At 32.1% G+C, this 21,105-nt stretch overlaps 1 protein-coding gene across 1 annotated transcript; it reads left to right on the forward strand.

Moving 5' to 3' along the window:
• The first annotated feature begins 1,571 nt into the window (after positions 1-1,571).
• LOC140044453 (phosphatidylinositol 4,5-bisphosphate 3-kinase catalytic subunit beta isoform-like) lies at positions 1,572-20,864 on the forward strand. The gene is made up of 18 exons (XM_072088971.1): positions 1,572-1,772; positions 6,691-6,861; positions 7,982-8,210; positions 8,577-8,812; positions 10,107-10,274; positions 10,920-11,153; positions 12,291-12,533; positions 13,523-13,804; positions 13,970-14,146; positions 14,353-14,474; positions 14,942-15,085; positions 15,326-15,425; positions 15,820-15,998; positions 16,569-16,678; positions 17,102-17,180; positions 17,504-17,795; positions 18,072-18,220; positions 18,597-20,864. The coding sequence occupies exons 2-18, from the start codon at positions 6,715-6,717 to the stop codon at positions 18,850-18,852; spliced, it is 3,147 nt and encodes a 1,048-aa protein (XP_071945072.1). The 5' UTR covers positions 1,572-1,772; positions 6,691-6,714; the 3' UTR covers positions 18,853-20,864.
• The last annotated feature ends 241 nt before the right edge of the window (positions 20,865-21,105 follow it).

Here is a 21,105-nt window from a genome sequence, read left to right on the forward strand (position 1 = left end):
TGGATTTTTATTTACTTTAGCATGTAGAATAAAACTAGTAACAGTGGCTATATTAATAATTATACTGATTATCCTTGATGTTATCGCGTCTAATAATAAAATATTTTGTTGTTGATAAGCCCAATTTTTCAGCCTTGATTTTACATTTTGAACGAAAGTATTTATTTGTTGATAAGCCCAATTTTGCAGTCTTAATAATGACCCTTCCACAGTGCATTTTACATGATATTGACCGAGGGTTTTTACGCCTCTATAGCCACTGATCAATACCATAATTAATGTACTTTTTTAAATGAATATTGAAATGTTTCAACATACCCAATTCAAAAAAACGGTCCGTTTTCGAGTTCAATCTTTTGATTAGAGAGGTTGGAGTTTCATTTTGAATTATAACATTGGCCTAGATTGACAGTCATAAAAAAGAAAGTCATTGTAAATACTTCCCTTTATGTTGACAGAGCCAAAATAAAGTTTTGACCATTATCGAATGATTATTTGACAGTGACTTATTATAATACCGGCCTGGTTGACAGCAAAAACGAAGTTATTATTTATTAAACAAGATTTTACAGATTTCCGTCTACATCTCAATAATACTGTATTATCAGCAAAGGCTTTCATATAGACTCTCTTCTCCCAGACGTTTTTTGGGTCCAGCAGCTACCTATAAATTATAGTCGAGTTTCCAAATTCACAAAACTGTCAGCCTTAGATACTAAAGCTACCGCTATGAAACAGCTTATTAATGAATGTGTCCTCCTGGGACATAGCTGGCTAGAGCCGCGGCGCGAAAACCTTGAAGCTAAGGAAATTGATAATGAGTGGAAGGCGAGGGGCAGTCAAGATTGACCCTAAATTTAGATTTTAAAGGGAAATCCTTATTATATTTTACAATAAACTTTACCCCCAAATATCGTTTAGAGTGTTACCTGTTTATATTGGGAAGTGTTTTGTAAACCCAAAGGAATATAATTGATAAGAAATGTAGATAATTATGATAAAAATATTTTTTTCAGCAATTTCCATGGACTACAAGATTTATTTTATTAATATAAGTAATTTATTGATAACAATGAATATTGTATAATTTTGTAGGCCTATTATGCTTATAGTAAAAGATGAAGGTTTATATTTTGTAAATCATTGTACTGCGTTCAAATCTCAAATTCTGTGTAAGACATTATTGTATAATTTAAAAAAATTTGATTCAATTTTTAATGCAATATTTCTTAGTATTCTTATTAAAATATATACACATGTATGCCGTTTATTTTCTTACACATTTGTTGTTTTCCGCTATCGATGTAAACAACTACCAGATAGTAATGTATTTGTCCCTTTTGAGAGAACAAACTTAACTAGGCCTATGTACATTATTATTACCACATTCAAAAAGCAACATTCATAAGGAATCGAACCCGGGATCACAATGGTTAAAAAAACATCGGAGATTTCTATTACTTTTTGTGAACACGAAATGTTCTCCATATAGATGGCGCCATTGTATTTCCTGGTTTTTTCGCTAAAAAAGTTTGTGATTTTGAAGTGCTCGTCGTCGGCGATCGCCCTCCTTTTTATCTCTCACATCATCATCGCTAGGCCTTAAAATGCCACGGCGGTGAAGTGTTTTGAGCCTGATGCTTCAGTTTCCGGGTACTGCCTGTTTTGTGTTTTTTAGTGTTTTCACAAGACTTTAAATATACATATAATAATATGTTGCAAAGGTGACCTCACTTAACGAACAAGTTATTTCATATTTGGTTTTGATTTAGGTAAGATCATTTTACCTTTCCATTTATTATAATACACACACCGGAAGGAACCGAAGTGACTAGCTAGGTACAGCTAGGCCTAAACTTTAGTTTAGGGCTTTTTGCTATTGCTCTAACTAGGCCTAGGCCTGGGCTCACTCCTTCTAGGCTAGAGGGAGGTAGGCCTAGGTAGATACGTAGGGCTAGGTTAGCTTAGACTATTAGTCCATGGCTATCCCTAATTAGCCTACCCTAGCTAGGCCTAGTAGTAAGTTAGTAATACTAATATAGTACTAGGCCTAGTAGGCTAGGCCTGGCCTACTAACTAAAACTACTACCTAACTAACTACTAGCTAGGCCTAGCCTAGGCCTACTGTAGTATAGTAAGAAGGCCTAAAACCTATCATAGAATACAGTGAGTAGGACCATTTAAACCAAGTTCTACTACAAAAAAACGAACAAAAAAATAATTAGTAGTTTAGGATAGGCTAGAAAGTAAAAAATAAACTTTTAATATGATAAAATAAATTGTTACTAGACTAGCCTAGGCCTACAAGCCTAGCTCGGGTATTACAAATATGTTGATAGGGACGTTTATATTTATTAATAACTTTTTTTGGTCATACATTGGAATGATGCTTATTGCAACATTGACACAAACCAATCGGTAGTGCATTCTAATAATAAAAATACAAATATAAAACAATACGCCTTTTTACGAAACGGAAGACATTTCGATCGAAGACAAACAATGCAACGAAGCATAACCAACAGAAATAACATAAGCGTTTTAAGCCTATTTTCGGAGGACAAGTTACTTAAAAATCTGTAAATCCTCAACAGGCAGTTGTATGAACAAAATTTTTGTTGTAAAATGTTCTGTTGGTTACGCTTCGTTGCACGGCATTGTTGTCATCGATTGAAGATGTCTTCCGTTTCGTATAAAAGGCTTACTGTATTACAATTCAAAATTACCCATAATTAAATTACATTAAATACTTATAATGTTTTGTTAATTAATGATAGAACATAATATTAAATAACCATGCCTTTTTGATATGTTTAAGACATTGGTTCTTGTTCATTCAAACAAATTTGTTTTATTTAGTTAAATTATGAATTAAAAGCCATTCTCCCAATGTTCGTGTCTTAGCCACTGATGGTATTCATTTTACATAAGTTAATATTATTTGGTTATTTCTAGGAAATAGGTCTTCCTGTTTATCTTGAGAAAGTCACCAGCAGATACATATCACAACTCACACACATTACAATCAGTACAGTAGAGTACCATCAAAACATGTTTTTGTCTTTCTTGTTCATTTTACGGTCATAGCCCACAACCCAAAATTGGCAGATTTAAATTAAAAAATACTAGTGAATCACAAGTTGAATTTTAACACTTGAAGCTTGTCTGGATTAAGTTGAATAACTACAAAAACATGTTATTGGTTTGGTTCAGTTACTCATGTTGTGTCTGATGTTGTGTCCTATTTTGTTAAGTTAGACACAAGGAAAGAAAGGCACAGATGATGGTGTTTTAAATTATGTACTTTTAACAATGTAGACAATATTATGGTTCTTTATTACTTGGAGCAACTATTGCATTACAGAATAATAGTAATAGCATGTCGTGCTTAAAAGCAACATTGGACATTAAAGGAGAAAATTACTTTTCCTAAAAAAAGATCTATAGTTAGACCATGGCTAGAGGAAATACAAACAATGCTGTACACACCAGATGGTTGTATCCACTCAGGTGTATACATCAGATACAGTATTCACTATAATATCTCTATGGAGTGGCACTTTCATAATGTTGTTTGTACCATGGACCTATAAGTATAAATTATAGGTCCATATTTCATCATATTCATCCACTCTTTCCCCCTCCCCCTCTTTCGCCTTTCAGAATGTTGTTATCATTATAATATCTCTGGTTTACTTACATAGAGTGGCACTTTCATAATGTTGTTTGTGCATGAACCTATAAAGTATAAATTATAGGTCCATGTTTATTATTATTATTATTATTATTTATTGCCAAAAACCAGTTACAAACAAACAAAACACAGAAACTAAGGGAGTAGGCAGGAACCTAAAAGTGAACCTAATCACTATAACAAGAGTTCAGGTTCCGTACTCCCAAAGTAACAACAATGATATAAAATAAACTATATAAAAATATTTAAAAAACAAATAGACTTGCTACATTCATATCCACTCTTTCCCCCTCCCCCTCTTTTGCCTTTCAGAATGATGTTATCATTATAATTAATATCTCTATAGTTTACATAGAGTGGCACTTTCATAATGTTGTTTGTACCATGAACCTATAAGTATAAATTATAGGTCCATGTTTGTACCTAGTTCTCTTTCATCATATTCATTGATGTCCATACTTTTCCCCTTCCCCCCTCTTCCCCTTTCAGAATGTTATCACTGTAATTGTAATCGCTCTTTTCACCTCCTTGATCTGTTGTTGTTACAAATCGTCCAATTGGAAGAAACTATTGATGTGGTATGATATGATGGTATCAAGTGTTTGTTTAAAAATCAATGAAGCATGACCAATTGTGTTGTTTACAATCTAACAGATGGGAAATATTCAACAATATTTGTTCAAAGACTGAGTTATTATACTGTATGTGCAAATGAATGTGTTGCACAGTTCCCAATGCAAAATAGTCTGTCCGTCTGTGTGTCCATCTGTCTGTTCGTCTGTTTGTCCATCTGTTTGTCTGTCCACTTGTGTGTCAACCTGTCTTGTCTGTTTGTGTGTCAACCTGTCTGTCTTTCCGTCTGTTTGTCTGCTCAGTTTTATATCATTGAATGATGCTGTGAACCATTTCTGTCAAAATTTTGTCACCCTGAAGTCAAAGTTAGCCCAACTCAATGCTATGATAAATGTACCAGGTATTATTTTATAGTTTAAACCATGGAGAAACTTATTTCTCCACGTTTAAACTGTGTATAAACTTCCTTTAATTACCGACCCAACTTAAAACTAAATAGATGATGGTGGTTGAGTTTTTTTTTCTAAATTAAGAAATATCAAAAGTCAAAACAGAGCTGAAAACATTAAACAATCACAGAAATATCTACATTTATAAAACCTATTTTTGTCCACATTTTTTTTTCTGACAAATTAAATTTTATTTGTCTGACCTTGTTTTTAAACTAGGTTCAGGTTGTTATTGGTTTCAATCAATATGATACATATGTGACCTTTCTGTGACCTTCGATCACTCTGGTAAACAAAACTTGAGTCACATGGCAGATTTTCTATTGGAGAAATTTAATTTTTTTGTAAATTTAAATCTCAATCAATAATATTTATTGTCGGTGTATTATTTATAGGTGTTTATCAACTTTGTGGATAAAGCATACGTACACTTTTTACTAACACCTTCTCTCTCCCCCACTCCCCCTCTCAGAAAAAGAAGTGTGTTTTATTTAGAGCAAAGAGGAGGCACATAATCAATTATTTATTAATATCAATATAAGTAATTTAAAAAAAATAATAGTGATCTTATATTTTTATATCTATATCAATAATTGTTAGTGTAATTATGATGTGAAGCGCTTTGATCAATTAAATTGGAAAAGCACTGTATAATTATAAGCTATTATTATTATTAATAGAATTGATGTATTGAACATTGTACACACACATGGCTATAATCATTCAATTTGCGGTATTACTATTGTTTTAAAAAGAAAAAAAATTGTGAAAGTTTTTATGCATTGTTCTTTGTTCTCATTGAAGCACTGACAATTGTATCTAATTACAGCTATCCTCCCCAAAACAGGAACTAAATTATTAATATACAAACTTAGATAACACAATTGATTGGTTGTAATAGAAAGCAATCACAACATCCTCACACAAACATATTTGCAGCATTGTTATTGTCAAAACTAACTTTTCGGCTTAAGCAAACAATCAAAGGTGGTTTACTCTCGATATTGTCATGGGCGGTGATGCATGACCTTCTAGATATCCTTTTTTAAATGCTTCCTCATTCAAGACTCTAATGCTGTAAACTGTTTTTTCCCATTTTGCGAGTTCTTCAAAACAACATTTGAGTCATGTAGCTGATTTTATTCACACTCAATACAGTTTTATTAAAATATTTACAAAAAATTGGGTGGGGGTGGGTGGAGTTTGAGTAAAGGCCAAAAGAACAGCGTCGCTGTACGACGAGGCCCAACGAGTCGTCTCGTCGGAAGAAAGTTAAACATGTTTACAGTTCTCCCGACGACCTAAAACTACACCCAACGCTATCTCAAGACTACTTGTTGTCTCATCGGGATTCAACACAGACAGCACCGACTGGTCAAGACGTTTCGTCAGGCCTTAATAAGTTCGCGTTAACTGTGATTTAGTCCAGTACTTACTTTCAATACATAATTTAATCTCACCATGTCCATGATCTTACACAGCATTTATTATTTCTGCTGTTAAATATTTTAAAGATTAGACAGGACACTTGGTATAACGCTTAAGTTGTGCTTTGTTCCTGTAATTAGTTGTCATTCTTTTCTTTTTTCCAATACTGTATGTTTCATTTTCATTTTCCCATCATTTCATGGTTATAAACTTAATTTAAAGTGTAGTAAAAGCAGTTTTTATGAGAATGAAAAAATTGATGACAAAACATGAATATTATTGAGAATATTGCAGAAATATTGATGACAAAACGTGAATATTGATGAAGACATGACATGAATTTTAATGAGCACTTGACATGAATATTGATGAGCACTTGACATGAATATTGATGAGGACATAGCATGAATATTGATGAGGATGTATCATGAATATTAATGAGGACATTGAATTTTGTATGAATATGAGACTTCCTAGTGATGTACAGTATAAGCCATTACTCTTTGATAAATTAACAACAGTTTGGTTGTTTTTTTTTCTTATTAGGTTTTTTGATTTGTAACATTCACAATGCCCCCTGCAGGGTTTTTGAGTGGGGACATATGGCAGTCACACGGAGGTCAGACGGGGGAGATCATGCTGGACTGCCTGATGCCAACTGGCATTCTTGTACAACTTAAGTGCAGTGGCAACGCAACAATCACACAAATAAAAAGGGTAAGATTTGGATATTGTACTTTATACAAAGTAGTACATAGAAGACTAAGAAATAGAATTTTTAGGGTGAATGATGAAAGAGTAGTGCAGCTGTTGCGCTTGGTGTAGTTAATGTGCTTGCCTTCCAATCACAAGGTTCACTCCTGTCCTGACCTAGTGTCAAATGTCAGGGTTCAATCCTGACCTAGTGTAACTCATGACTATCTGTTTCTACTTCATTTCAAAATGGGACTCTCGGTCAGTGTCTACACATCAATCTAGTTTGACAAAAAAAGTGTGATATGCTCAAATATGGTAGTGATATGCCCAGATATGGTAGTGATACTGAAATATGATAGTGGTATGACATCATCATGTCCATATATGTGCACATCACATTTTTTGTAACATAAACTTTGATAGTGTAGACAGAGCTTTACAGTAGTTTATCATCACGGTAAATCATATTCAATCCTGTAATTGGGAGAGTTCATCAATGTTGTATATTAAAAATTTGGAAAAAACATTAAGCTCTGTCCACACTATCAAACTAGTTTGATAGTGTGGACAGAGCTTTAGAATTAAAGTAACACCATAACCTACAATTGATCAATGTGAAACATTATATTTGTTCCTGTATTATGAATAATTCAGTGAGTTAGCATACACATACAAAGTTGTTGAAAGATGCTTCAACTTACAGGAAAAAACAGATTTTCTAGTGTGTTGATTCTCTTGGGTTTTTCCTTGGTATTTATAAGATAATGCCTTGAATCAGTGCAATTGTAGACAGGTGTGTTAGGGGCAGTCTGTGGATTAGTGGCTTGGTAGATTGCAAAATTTACACAGAATTTGCGTATTCTGTTTGTGTGAGTGTGACTAACTTAAAGGAAATACAGTAGGTACTGGTAAGCTAACGAGATTTTATTTTCAAGAATTTATTTGTAGTTTTGTTTTATTTATTTATTATAAATATTGAATTTATTAGTATGTTTTGATTTTTTCACATATTAAATTGTTTGTTTATTCAACGTAGATTTTGACTCAGGGTTTTTTTTTCTACTGAATTTTTTTTTCATTAATTATGAGTTTCTTATTCATAATGAATTTTTTATTATCCAGTAACTGTTCTTCTTCACAGGAGCTGTGGCAAGAGGCTAGTAGATACCCACTCTTCAACAAGCTGCACGATCTTAACTTCTATGTCTTCCAGTGCATCAACCAGAACGCGGAGCGAGAGGAGCTATTGGACGAGAAGCGGCGTATCAGTGATGTTATGCCATTCTGTCCAATGTTGCAAGTTGTTAGAAAAGCTGGCGATTTAGAGGAGAAACTTCTAAATTCAAAGATTGGAATGTTGATTGGCAAAGGTAATGTTTTAATTTAATGTCTTGGGTACCAAGATTACTTATGTTTGTGTGTGTGCATATCTGTAATATTTGAATGGATTGTCACCAACTGGCCTAATGAAATAAAACAGCTAAAACTGGCTTGTCACCTTCTTGTGACAAGTTTGCCAGTAAACAGCTTGCGTAATGAAATACAACAGTTAAAACTGTTCCTGTTAAGTATATACTTTCTTTTTAAAATATTTGTGTGCACATTGTTAACGAAAGGTATCTTGTCAGGCTTTGCTTTTGTTATACATCCTCCACTTTATTTCTTATTTCATGTTTTTTATGATTTAAAATGAAATTGTTACATGTGCTGGCTGACAGTTTAATTTTAATTTTCAGCTTTGTATGAATTTGATGCCATGAAAAATCCTGAAGTGAATGACTTCCGTACCAAGATGAAACAAATGGTATTGAACATCCAAAAGAAACGTAACACGTGGGATTGGTTGAAGAAGGCCCAGTACCTGTACCCTCCGCAGCTTGAGGTTTCTATGGAGATTCCTGAGCACCTTCGAGATCAATTCCCCAACAATGAATGTATAGTTAATATAAAATACTCCAAGGAAATTGCACAGGTATAAATAAAGTGATTATAAACTACAAAGTAAACAGTAAACAACATATTAACAAACAGTAAACAAACTGTAAACAAACTGAAAACAAACTGTAAAACAAACTGTAAAACAAACTGTAAAACAAACTGTAAAACAAACTGTAAAACAAACTGTAAAACAAACTGTAAAACAAACTGTAAAACAAACTGTAAAACAAACTGTAAAACAAACTGTAAAACAAACTGTAAAACAAACTGTAAACAAACTGTAAACAAACTGTAAACAAACTGTAAAACAAACTGTAAAACAAACTGTAAAACAAACTGTAAAACAAACTGTAAAACAAACTGTAAAACAAACTGTAAAACAAACTGTTAAACAAGCTGTAAACAAAACTGTAAACAAAACTGTAAACAAAACTGTAAACAAAACTGTAAAACAAACTGTAAAACAAACTGTAAAACAAACTGTAAAACAAACTGTAAAACAAACTGTAAAACAAACTGTAAAACAAACTGTAAAACAAACTGTAAAACAAACTGTAAAACAAACTGTTAAACAAGCTGTTAAACAAGCTGTAAAACAAGCTGTAAACAAACTGTAAACAAACTGTAAAACAAACTGTAAAACAAGCTGTTAAACAAAACTGTTAAACAAGCTGTAAACAAAACTGTAAACAAAACTGTAAACAAACTGTAAAACAAACTGTAAAACAAACTGTAAAACAAACTGTAAAACAAACTGTAAAACAAACTGTAAAACAAACTGTTAAACAAACTGTTAAACAAACTGTTAAACAAACTGTTAAACAAACTGTTAAACAAACTGTTAAACAAACTGTTAAACAAACTGTTAAACAAACTGTTAAACAAACTGTTAAACAAACTGTTAAACAAACTGTTAAACAAACTGTTAAACAAACTGTTAAACAAACTGTTAAACAAACTGTAAAACAAACTGTAAAACAAACTGTAAAACAAACTGTAAAACAAACTGTAAAACAAACTGTAAAACAAACTGTAAAACAAACTGTAAAACAAACTGTAAAACAAACTGTAAAACAAACTGTAAAACAAACTGTAAAACAAACTGTAAAACAAACTGTTACACAAACTGTTACACAAACTGTTACACAAACTGTTACACAAACTGTTACACAAACTGTTAAACAAACTGTTAAACAAACTGTAAACAAACTGTAAACAAACCGTAAACAAACATATTTAGACATATCACTACTATATTTGGGCACATAACATTTTTGTTGTCTACTAGTGTAGACAGAGCTTTAGAGTGTTTTCTTCATTTCTTTAAGGATGCTAATCACACATTAGTTCAAGTGGGTGCCTTTGAGTGGCCAATAAGTCTGGTAGAAAAAGCTTTAAAACGTCCTGTGACTGACTTGGATGCAGAAGACTGTGTGCTTAAGGTCAGAGGTCATGATGAATTTATAATGGGAGAGTATCCAATCAGTCAATTTAAGGTATGCTGTATATGAGATTGTTAATATGAATCAATGTAAACAAAATGTAAACAAAATCGTTGTATTGTTATTATATAAAATATGAATTTTAGAATTATAAATGAAGAAATATTTTCCCCCCGAAAAAAAAAATTTTTTTTTTAATTTTTTGTTAAATATGCCATTTTAATGTCACATAATAATAAGTTATTCACTTTGACCAAAAATTGGATCACAAAAACAAATATTTACCTGAAAAAACTGTAATTTAAATTTTTTTTATATTTAAATTGACAGGAAATAAATGGGTTTTTAGTTGAACTTAACTGTTTATTTTGTCATTTTAAGTGAAAACATTATTTGTTGTCATTTTTTTTCTATGGAAGTGATTAACTTTGTTAAAACTACAAAATGGCCTTAAGTCTTATTTTATTAATCTTCATTTTCCATGTTTTTGGGGAACAATACATCTTTAAGTTGCTCGATTAAAAAATATTGCTTAAACAACAAACCATCTGCAACCTTATAGGCTATAATGTTTGCATGTTGTGGTCAATTTAAGGTCAACCTGGATTTTTACAGATCTCATGTTTTCCGTAAAATTGAGTTCCTACTTTATTACTCAATTCTAATGTTTAAATTTCAATACAATGTTATTTTACACAGGCAATCAGAAAATCAAGAAGCAAAGGCCTTTATCCAGAGTTAATACTGATGAAAAAGTCAGAGTTGAAAGTTGAGGACTCGTTTGATCAACCAATGATAAAAGGTTTGTTAAAAACCGAAGTTAAAGCACCCCCAATTCCAATGAAAATTAGAACGCTTAGCTGGGATGTAGAAGCGCCAGTCAAGATCACGATAGACAAAGCGGTAAATGTTAATGTAGCAGAGAAAGTACAGGTTGGTGCAATTCAGAACATTTTTTTGTGTGATTGTAGTATCATTTGGTGACTTGACTTTTCTTGTGACTTAAAAAAAAGCACAGTGTAGAATTGAACTTGATAATGATTTCTTTAGCTCTGCAACACAATGGCCGTGCTTCCGCATCCATAAAATTAACCAATAAAAATTAACCGATAATTAACTGATAAAAATTAAGCAATAAAATTCCTGTGGAAACAGGGTTTAACCGATTCCACTCTGGAAAAATTAACCGATAATTATCTTAGTCAAATCTGATAATTATTGGGTAAATGAAGGACATTGTTGCGTTATGATTGGGCACTTGGTTGTTCGGTAATGTCACTTTATTTTTTAAAATTAATTATCTGATTGGTTAAAAAATTAACCGATAATTTTGTTATGGCTGCATAAACACGGCCAATGTCACAATCAACAGCCATCAAGTTTGATATTGATAGTCAGTCAGTTATCTACCCTCAATCACACCTCATCACTGTCACATGTTGGTGGTGTGGGTGAAACTATCTCCATTTCTACTTCTTTATATACCGAGTCAAGTCAGGTTCAATATTGAATATCGAAACGTGGCAGGCTGAAGGCGCTTGACCTTTGACAAGATCGCCTAAATTTTTAATATATTAACTTTACAATACTTAGTGTTGTATATTCTTGTACAGCCGCTCCATAATCTCTTTGCTTTTCTTCCTTATATCTATATTTTTAATTTATACTAACAAATATCTTTTTATTAATATAATAATAATAATATATCAAAAATTTATTAAATAATATTTATCGCATAATATGCAATCTACGATAATTTAATTAATTGATATAACAAATTTATTAAATACATAACATCATTTGAATAAAAAGAACAAATCACATATCTACACATAATCATAACATCGTATACTCTATCTCTAACAATTTATTCAATCTTCTATCGACTAAAGCCGAAGTATAGTCGTTATCTCGGGACCGTTCTATGGCCACCACCAGGTAGGCTTACTTCATCAAAGCTTCTATGAATGGATGTACTGGTTGGGAGCAGAAAAACTAGTAGACCAAACCCAGTACCGTTTTGATTACGATCAATCGGGAAATTACCTCACTACATTGTATATTTCATAGGTGCGAGTAAAAGCCGGCATATACCATGGAGACGATATCTTGTGCAATTACGAAACAACGGAAGACAGCAAGCCTGGTAAATATTCATCCGAATGGAACCACTCAATGATCTTTGACCTTCGTGTGTGTGACCTTCCAAGAATGGCGCGGCTATGCATCCTGTTGTACACGCCATGGGACCGAAAATTAGGAAAGAAAGGCAAAGAAAGTGCAAAGAAAAATAAAAAACTAAACGAAAGAAGAGTAAGAAACATTTAACATTTTTTTTAGATTATGTAACAAATATTATGTTTGTTTCTTGTTTAACATTAAAGGCCAGGTGCGGGCAAAAAATTTCTATTGATCATACATTCCAATAATTATCGATCTATAGTTTCCCCTATGTTTCATAATTTTTGGGATTTTATTTGTGTTACAGGAGCTTTTTGAAAATAAGCATTTTCTTATCAGTGGGGGGATAGTTCAAATTACACAGTAAAATCTCTATTTTTTTGTACACAAATTTTGAAAATAGAGAGGTATTTTAAAAAGCTATGAAAAATAAACGGTGTGGTAAAAAATGTTATCAGATGACTAAATATAGGTAATATAACTTGAATATTACATTTCTGGTATTTTTATTCAACTTCAGAATTTTATTTTCATGCTATAGCAAAAATTATCCACCGTATATCCACCATCTTTTTTCACCTTCTAGGGAGTCACCAGACATGTTATTACATTATGTTAACACCTAACTACTGAAAAAAAAGTGTTCCTGGTTTTTTTGGCAGAGTTTTGCCAAATTTTGTATTTGACCATATTAGGGGAAATTCATGGTTTTTTGTCTTGATTTCGGTTACAAATATTTGATTTATGTACAATTAACCAGATATTATATTAAAAATTCATGCCTGTACCTGAGCTTTAAATAAACAAAAAGGTATCCCAATATTTCTATAATTTAAACTAGATAAAGAAAAAAAAAAGTTATGCTAAATATTGGTGTGCATCAAGATGTTTGTAATAAATTCATGTATTGTTTAATAAGTGAAATAATGTCTACTATTATAAATACCAATACCTTTACATTTTTAATAGCACCCTCTATGGTTTGATGTATTTGAAACATTTTATCGCCCTCTATAGTTTGGACATAATTTGTTAAAACCTCCCAATATTTCATTTTTCCAAGTTGAGGGTTCTGTTTTACATTATTTTAACAATATAGATTTGTTCATTGTATCTTGTAGGAGATTATACCGGTTGCCTGGTGCAACACTACATTTTTTGACTACAACTCACAATTACAAATGGACACAATTAAGTTACGCATGTGGCCCGCATCAGACGACGTCGACTTAAATCCTCTAGGAACGATCGAAAGTAATCAGAATGTAGATGCGACAACGTTGACCATATCGTTTAACCGCTACCAGGATCAACCCATTTCGTACCCGCCCTTTGAGAAAGTGTTGGAATACGCAGCGAATATTGCGAAAGAAGAGCAACATTTACATCCAGAACAAATCACAGTAAGATAGTTTTCACATTTTTAAGTAATGTACAATCTATTCCTTATGACAATTTACACAAATAACAGTGCGGACGGGCAGGATAGGATTTTTCTCAGAATATAGTAAATTGTGGATAACTTATTTTGCGAAAATGTAACATTTTGATAAATTCAATTGTAATAGGATCAGCAACTTGAGGAGTTAAAACAGGTTGTTGAACGTGATCCGCTTGAGCCGCTAACGGAACAAGAAAGCCGGCAAGTGTGGATGAGCCGTCAGGATTGTAGAGATCACATTCCCCACTCGCTACCCCGGTTAATCAAATGTGTACGCTGGAATTCGAGGAGTGATGTAGCACAGGTAATCACAAACTTTCAGCAACAAACCATGCCTGGAAAAACAGGAATCGTAAAACTACTTAGCTTGAAAATTACTGATCGTTTATGTTTATTAAAACTTCTAATAATTTTTCTGTACAACATGTTATGTCAACTATCTTATTGGTAAACTAAAGTGCTTTTTCATTATTGATTTTATCATATTTTGTCTTAATTGTTTCTTGACAGATGCAAGCCCTTCTTCAGATCTGGCCACGCCTAGAACCGGAAGAAGCGCTTCTGTTACTGGATTACAACTACGCTGACATGATGGTTAGGAATTTCGCTGTCGAGTGTCTCAACAGGCTGACGTAAGTTTCTTGATTGTAAAACAAAATGTTCTAATAAACAAAAGAAGATAAAACATAGGTTTAGTACGATTAAACATCTAAAGGTGGAAATGTGGAATAGTATACAGGTTTACATAAACCGCATGTCCAACAAAATACTGTTGTAAATGTGGGGAATAACTTGCAACTAACAGCCTACTAAGTTCAATGGCACACAGATGTAGACAAGACTTCAGATGCGGATGGCACATACTACATCTTAAGCTCTGTTTACACTATCAAACTTTATGTGACAAAAAATGTGATGTGCCCATATATGGATATGATGATGTCATATCACTACCATATTTGGGCACATCACAAACTAGTTTGATAGTGTAGACGGAGCTTTAGGGTGTTGTACTGTGCTCATTTGGTCCAGTACACCGTGGTAACCACTTAAAACAAACAATCCATTACTATTGAAGATTCTATTTCTTTTGTTGTAGAGATGATCAGTTATCCCAGTACCTTCTACAAGTAGTGCAAGCAATCAAGTATGAGTCTCATTTAGATTGTGAACTTTGTCGCTTCTTGCTCAGAAGGGCATTAGCTAACCAGAGGATTGGTCACTTTTTGTTTTGGCACTTAAGGTAAAGTCATTGTCACTTTTTGGCATTTTAGCACTGTGTAGTGTAAACAGCTGCTTAGACTGGGTTCCAAAAATTGAATTTAATATAAAATTTGTAAAATTTTATTTTTAGGTTACATTTCGAAATAGATTTATTGATTTTTTATTTACATGATTATAATGTTTTAAGCTTTTATTCATGGTCTGACATAAATAGCATAGATTTTGTTAGCTTTATATTTTTAAACTTGATTATTCTCAGGGCTGAAATGCATCATCTGAATGTATCCACACGATTTGGCTTGATGCTAGAGGCTTACTGCTGGGGGAGTGTTGCACATATGGACAGCTTACATAAACAGGTTTGTTTAATTTAATTGAAATTTACAACACAGATCTGACAAAACATCTCTTCATTTCCTTTTTTTTAAATCAGTTTATACTCCTCATTCCTCGTTTTGTTTACTACTATTACAGATTTACTGTTGCAATAACATTCTTGTTTGTTGTGCATTTATTCCCTCTTTTCAACAACAAAACATAGAGGGCTCACTATGTGATTAACCCAACATAGTACAAGCTGAATCTATTTAATAATAATAATTAATAGGAAAATAGCGCTTAAAAAAGATCAGTTAATTGGACTTGATAATGACCCCATGATGAGTTGAAACGTCGTTCTTTTGTAAGCTTTTTTATTTTTCTATTATTTATTTACAATAAGCCCTCATTTATTATTAATAATCTTTGTTTCAGGTTGAAAGTCTAAATAAACTGAAATCTGTAAATGAATTAATTAAGAGTCGACAGTTGACAAAGAATCCAGATGAAGCAAAACAGATGATGAGAACGGTTCTAGATCAGGAGTCATACCGGGAAGTGCTCTCATCATTCTGCTCTCCTTTACAACCAGAGTTCAGACTTAAGTGTTTAAAGTGAGTATTCAAGAAAGGGGCCCAATGCGGAGTGAATTTTTCCTCCCACTTCCCCAACTTTCATTAAAAAAGAGGAGTTAAAACAGAAGAACATAAAAAGTATGGCATAAATATATAGCATAAGCGTTAAGTGTTCTTTGATAAGGAATATTAACCGTAGGTCCAGTGTACACATCTTGCTCATGTGCGCTTTGAAGAACCCAGTTCGTCATTCGAGACAAGTAGGGGGTTACCCCGGTGAACTGGTTCACAATATAGATTACCACCTATCTGATAGGACAGTGATTAATTTACTATTAGAAATCCTTAGCAAAATACATACAAAAAGAATGTACACATTTTAAGCCACTGTCCTCACTCCTCTATTTCAAAATATTGAGACTGTTACTGGTAGTTGTGGTACAGTACTACCTTAAGTAAAGAAATCCATAAGTAAAGTCTGTCTTTGTGCCTATTGTGCACACAGCTCAATGTCTCATCTGAAGGACAATTTACACAAGACAGCACCTCTATCTAATTTTTTTTCATTTCATTTCATTATTACTATTTGTAATCATTTGTTTTATCTAGGCTGGACAAATGCAAGTTCATGCCCTCTAAGATGCGCCCTCTATGGTTAGTCTTTGAGAATGAGGATGCTCATGGTGATGACATCATGCTCATGTTTAAGAATGGTGATGGTAAGTTTGTGACTTGTAAAAAAAAAAGAAGCATGACTTAACTTGTTACCATACAGCGTGACTACAACTTGTTACCATACAGTGTTACTACAACTTGTTACCATACAACATGACTTGTTGACTGCACCCAGAACCATTTTTTATTTTACGATCAGTCTGGAAAATACCTCAAGACAATATTATGACTTGTTACCATACCACATGACTTGTTACCATACCACATGACTTGTTAACCAAACCGAGTCCGTTTTTTTAATTTTACTTCATTCTGGAAAATGCATCAATAAAGATATTATGACTTGTTAGCATACATCATGATTATTGTTATCTTGTTTGATGCAATCTTATAGATGGTTACAGGACAGTTTCATAAATAAAAGAATATTTTACCAAACTGTACTTACAAATGTTTTTTTTTTTCAGATTTAAGGCAAGATATGTTGACGTTACAAGTTATACAGATCATGGATAATTTATGGCAAGCAGAAGGACTAGACCTTAAGTTAGTTGATTTACAGTGACTTCTGCTTACTAAAGCGCTGTCTACACTATCAAACTAGTTTGAAAAAAAAAGTGTGATGTGCCCAAATATGGAAGTGATATGCCCAAATATGGTAGTGATATGCCCAAATATGGTAGTGATATGACTTCATCATGTCCATATTTTTTTCACATAAAGTTTGATAGTGTGAACAGAGCTTTACACAAAAGTTTAAAATTGATTCTATATCAGGCAGTGTGTATGAATAAAAATTAAGTTAAAATTTTAATTTAAAGAGATAAATTAAATCTGTATTTGATATAAATGATTGTTTGTTTATTCAGAGTGATTCCATACAAAACATTATCAACCGGCCACAAAGTTGGAGTAATTGAGATAGTGCAAGAAGCGAAGACTATAGCTAACATACAGAAGATGTACGCCAGGAGAATCGGCGCCACATTCCGCAAGGCATCGTTGTACCAATGGCTTGAAGACCAGAACACAGGACCAATGAAATTCAACGAAGCAATTAACAATTTTACGTACTCATGTGCTGGGTACTGTGTCGCCACCTATGTACTAGGAATCGGGGATCGTCATAACGACAATATTATGGTTAAACAAAATGGCCAAGTAGGTTTATTTTTAGAACATATTTCTTAACAATACGTTGTTCTAATATAGCGTTGTTTAATGTACAAAGTGCAGCTTCACATAATTACCCGGGTCCTTTTTTTATCAAACGCGTATGGAAATATACTCGCATAATGCAGCTAGTAATCAGCGCAAAGTTGTGTCTTGACTAATAGAATGTTGGATTCAAACTCGCCGTTTCTCAATGTTCCACTTTGATGGCATTTATGCATGTAACGTTTTGCCAACAAATAATACATTTTCTTTCTCTTTCAGTTATTCCATGTTGATTTTGGACATTTTCTTGGAAAATTTAAAGTTAAGTTTGGCGTTAAACGAGAGCGCGTACCTTTTGTTCTTGCAACTGATTTCGTTCACGTGATTAATCGAGGCAAACAGCAAAGTGGCAGCACTGATTTTGGAAAGTAAGTAGACATTTATTGAAAATTTTTTTTTAACAATAATTTCAAAAATTGTAATTATGCTTTATGAAACCATTTTAATTAAAATTAAATGTTTATTAAATGGTCGTCTAAATCAAAGAATTTGTTATTTATTTATACTGGGTAACCTTTTCAGTCTCCCAGTTGGCCCAGATATGATCAGCGGGTTGTGTGTGTACACCGAGGTAACACCCTACACATTTTGAAAGATGTACTAGGTTCTTTAAAGTGTACCTGAGCTAAATGTGTACACTGAACCTACGGTTTATAGTCCATATCCGAGAAGACTCCATGAAATCTCTGCATTTCATTCCTTTTGATCTATTTCGCTAATAAAAAATGTTCTTTTCGTACACAGATTTAGACGTTGCTGCGAGGATGCATATCTTGTTCTTCGTCGTCAAGGTAAATTACTAATCAGTTTGTTTGCCATGATGTTATCGAGCGGAATCCCCGAACTGACGGCAGAAACGCTCACGTACCTGCGAGACACGCTTTTACTCGATAAGTCTGAGGAAGAAGCACTTAAACACTTTCAAAATAAATTTGACGAATCTTTGAAGAATTCGTGGAAAACAAGTGTCAATTGGTGGGCCCATGTGATGGCTAATTAAATATTCAATGAATATTAACATATATATTATGAATATGCAGTGAATTAGATATACAATGAATGAATATTTCATGTATATCTTATGAATATTCAGTGGATTAGATATTCAATGAATGAATATTTTATGTAAAACTTATGAATATGCAGTGAATTAGATATACAATGAATGGATATTTTATGTATACCTTATGAATATTCAGTGGATTAGATATTCAATGAATGAATATTTTATGTGTATCTTATGAATATTCAGTGTATTAGGTATACAATGAATGGATATTTCATGTATATCTTATGAATATTATCTTTATGCCAATTAGTTGATGTATAATAATTGTGAAATATATTGTTTTTATAATGAAATACTCATTTGTGTGCAGTAATCTGTTTACACATATAAATACACCTATAAATAACGTTATTACAATTCCAAGTTATGGAGTGTAATACACACAATCTGGTTTTGTATATCTTTCCATGTATCTGTATACATATGTATACTTTGTATATATGCTCCTAGATAGCTTAATGAATTGAATTATATTTATTAGCATAATTTCTGATTAATTTTAAATTATCATGGAGTGATTCTTATTGCTCAGATTAACAACATTGACTCTCAGACAAATGGGCATTTAGTTTCTGACCGTACAAAATGTAATTGTGACCACTGGTTGGTGGTACAGTAGGGGAGTGACAAACTCTTAGTTAGTAAATTAGGTAATTATTTATTTTATATGATAATTTGCTTATTGTTATTATTTGTATACAAGTATTAAATTGTTTAGATAAATGTATTTTCTTAAGCGTGTTTCGTTACTATATTTTAATAATGTGTCTAAATTAGCAGCATTTTTTATTTTAAATTTCAAGAATACTTTTTTTCTATATGGTATTAAGATTAACATTATATATTTGTTTGAAGGTTTGCTTGGCGAAATCAGTATGTTGATGATAATTATAAAATTTGCGGTACATCACAAATTGTTCTGAAAAGAAACTCAACTGTTTTTTTCAGAGAAACTCAACAGTTCTCACTTTTTTTTTTATCAAGATTAAATGTGCTTAATACATGCTAGTATTCGCTGTATTTTTGTTTGCCTAAATAAGTGTATTTAAAGAAAGTTATATTTGCTTTGCTTTTTTCAGTATTTGAAAAATTGTTAATAATTTATGTAGATTAAATTTGGAATTTTTTTTTTTTCAAAAAAGTTTTTTTTCCACAAAAAATTGTATTTTTCTTTTTTCAACTTTTATAATTGTATCGTAAAGAATGCTTCATGATTCCACGCTTATGCAAAAAAAACTGAATTTTATGATATTAAATGGAGTACTGTGGTAAATATAGTACTATGTGTTGTCAGGACCAAAACATTGCTATGCATTTGACGGCTATGCAAACATGGCTGTAACATTACGGTGTATTTGTAGACGCATTTTGTAAGAAAGATGTTTCAAATAACGTAGAGTGACTGTGTGTTTCTAAAATCAAGTGTTTGACTGTATCAAAAACTAATGATATTATACTAAATATATTAAGATATTGTTCCCTTCAAAATATGGGGTGGTTTTTTTTTCAGTTGAATATGTTATTCTATTGTCACATAATAGTTATTCTTTTTCACTAAAATTAAAAAATAAAAATATCTACCTGACAAAACTAATTTTTTTTTAAAGTGAAATCATATTTTTTCTTGGACAAAACATTTCATTTCAGAAGTGTTTATTCTTTAATTATTTTTGGCTAAAAAAATTGTGATATGCCCAAATATGGTAGTTATATGACATCATCGTGTCCATATATGGGAACGTCACAAACTAGTTTGATAGTGTGGACAGAGCCTAAGTAAAATTGTAGAATTTTAAACGTTTATATAAATAGTTTAGATTGCAATGCCAATTATACATAATTCCACTTGTAACATAAAACATTCGGAAGAAGGACTAATAATATAAATACACTAATGATCATTGTTATCATGCATAACAAATTATATAACCAACTAGATAAAACAGTACAAATGATGCAGTACAAGTCTATGACGTAAAAACATAACTTATTATTTTTATAAGAATGTATTAGAATTTGATTGGTAAAAAGAAATTTATAACAAATAATTTAATTTGGTAATACATGTTTGTAAACAATGACATAGTTCATTTATAGTTTATTGTCTTTAGTTGTAAAAATGTGTAAAATGTGATGTCACAACTATTGATGTGTGTAGTATTAAAAGATATGTAGAGCGTATAC

Source organism: Antedon mediterranea, chromosome 3 (assembly GCF_964355755.1).
Source record: "Antedon mediterranea chromosome 3, ecAntMedi1.1, whole genome shotgun sequence".
Classification (NCBI taxonomy): Eukaryota; Metazoa; Echinodermata; class Crinoidea; order Comatulida; family Antedonidae; genus Antedon; species Antedon mediterranea.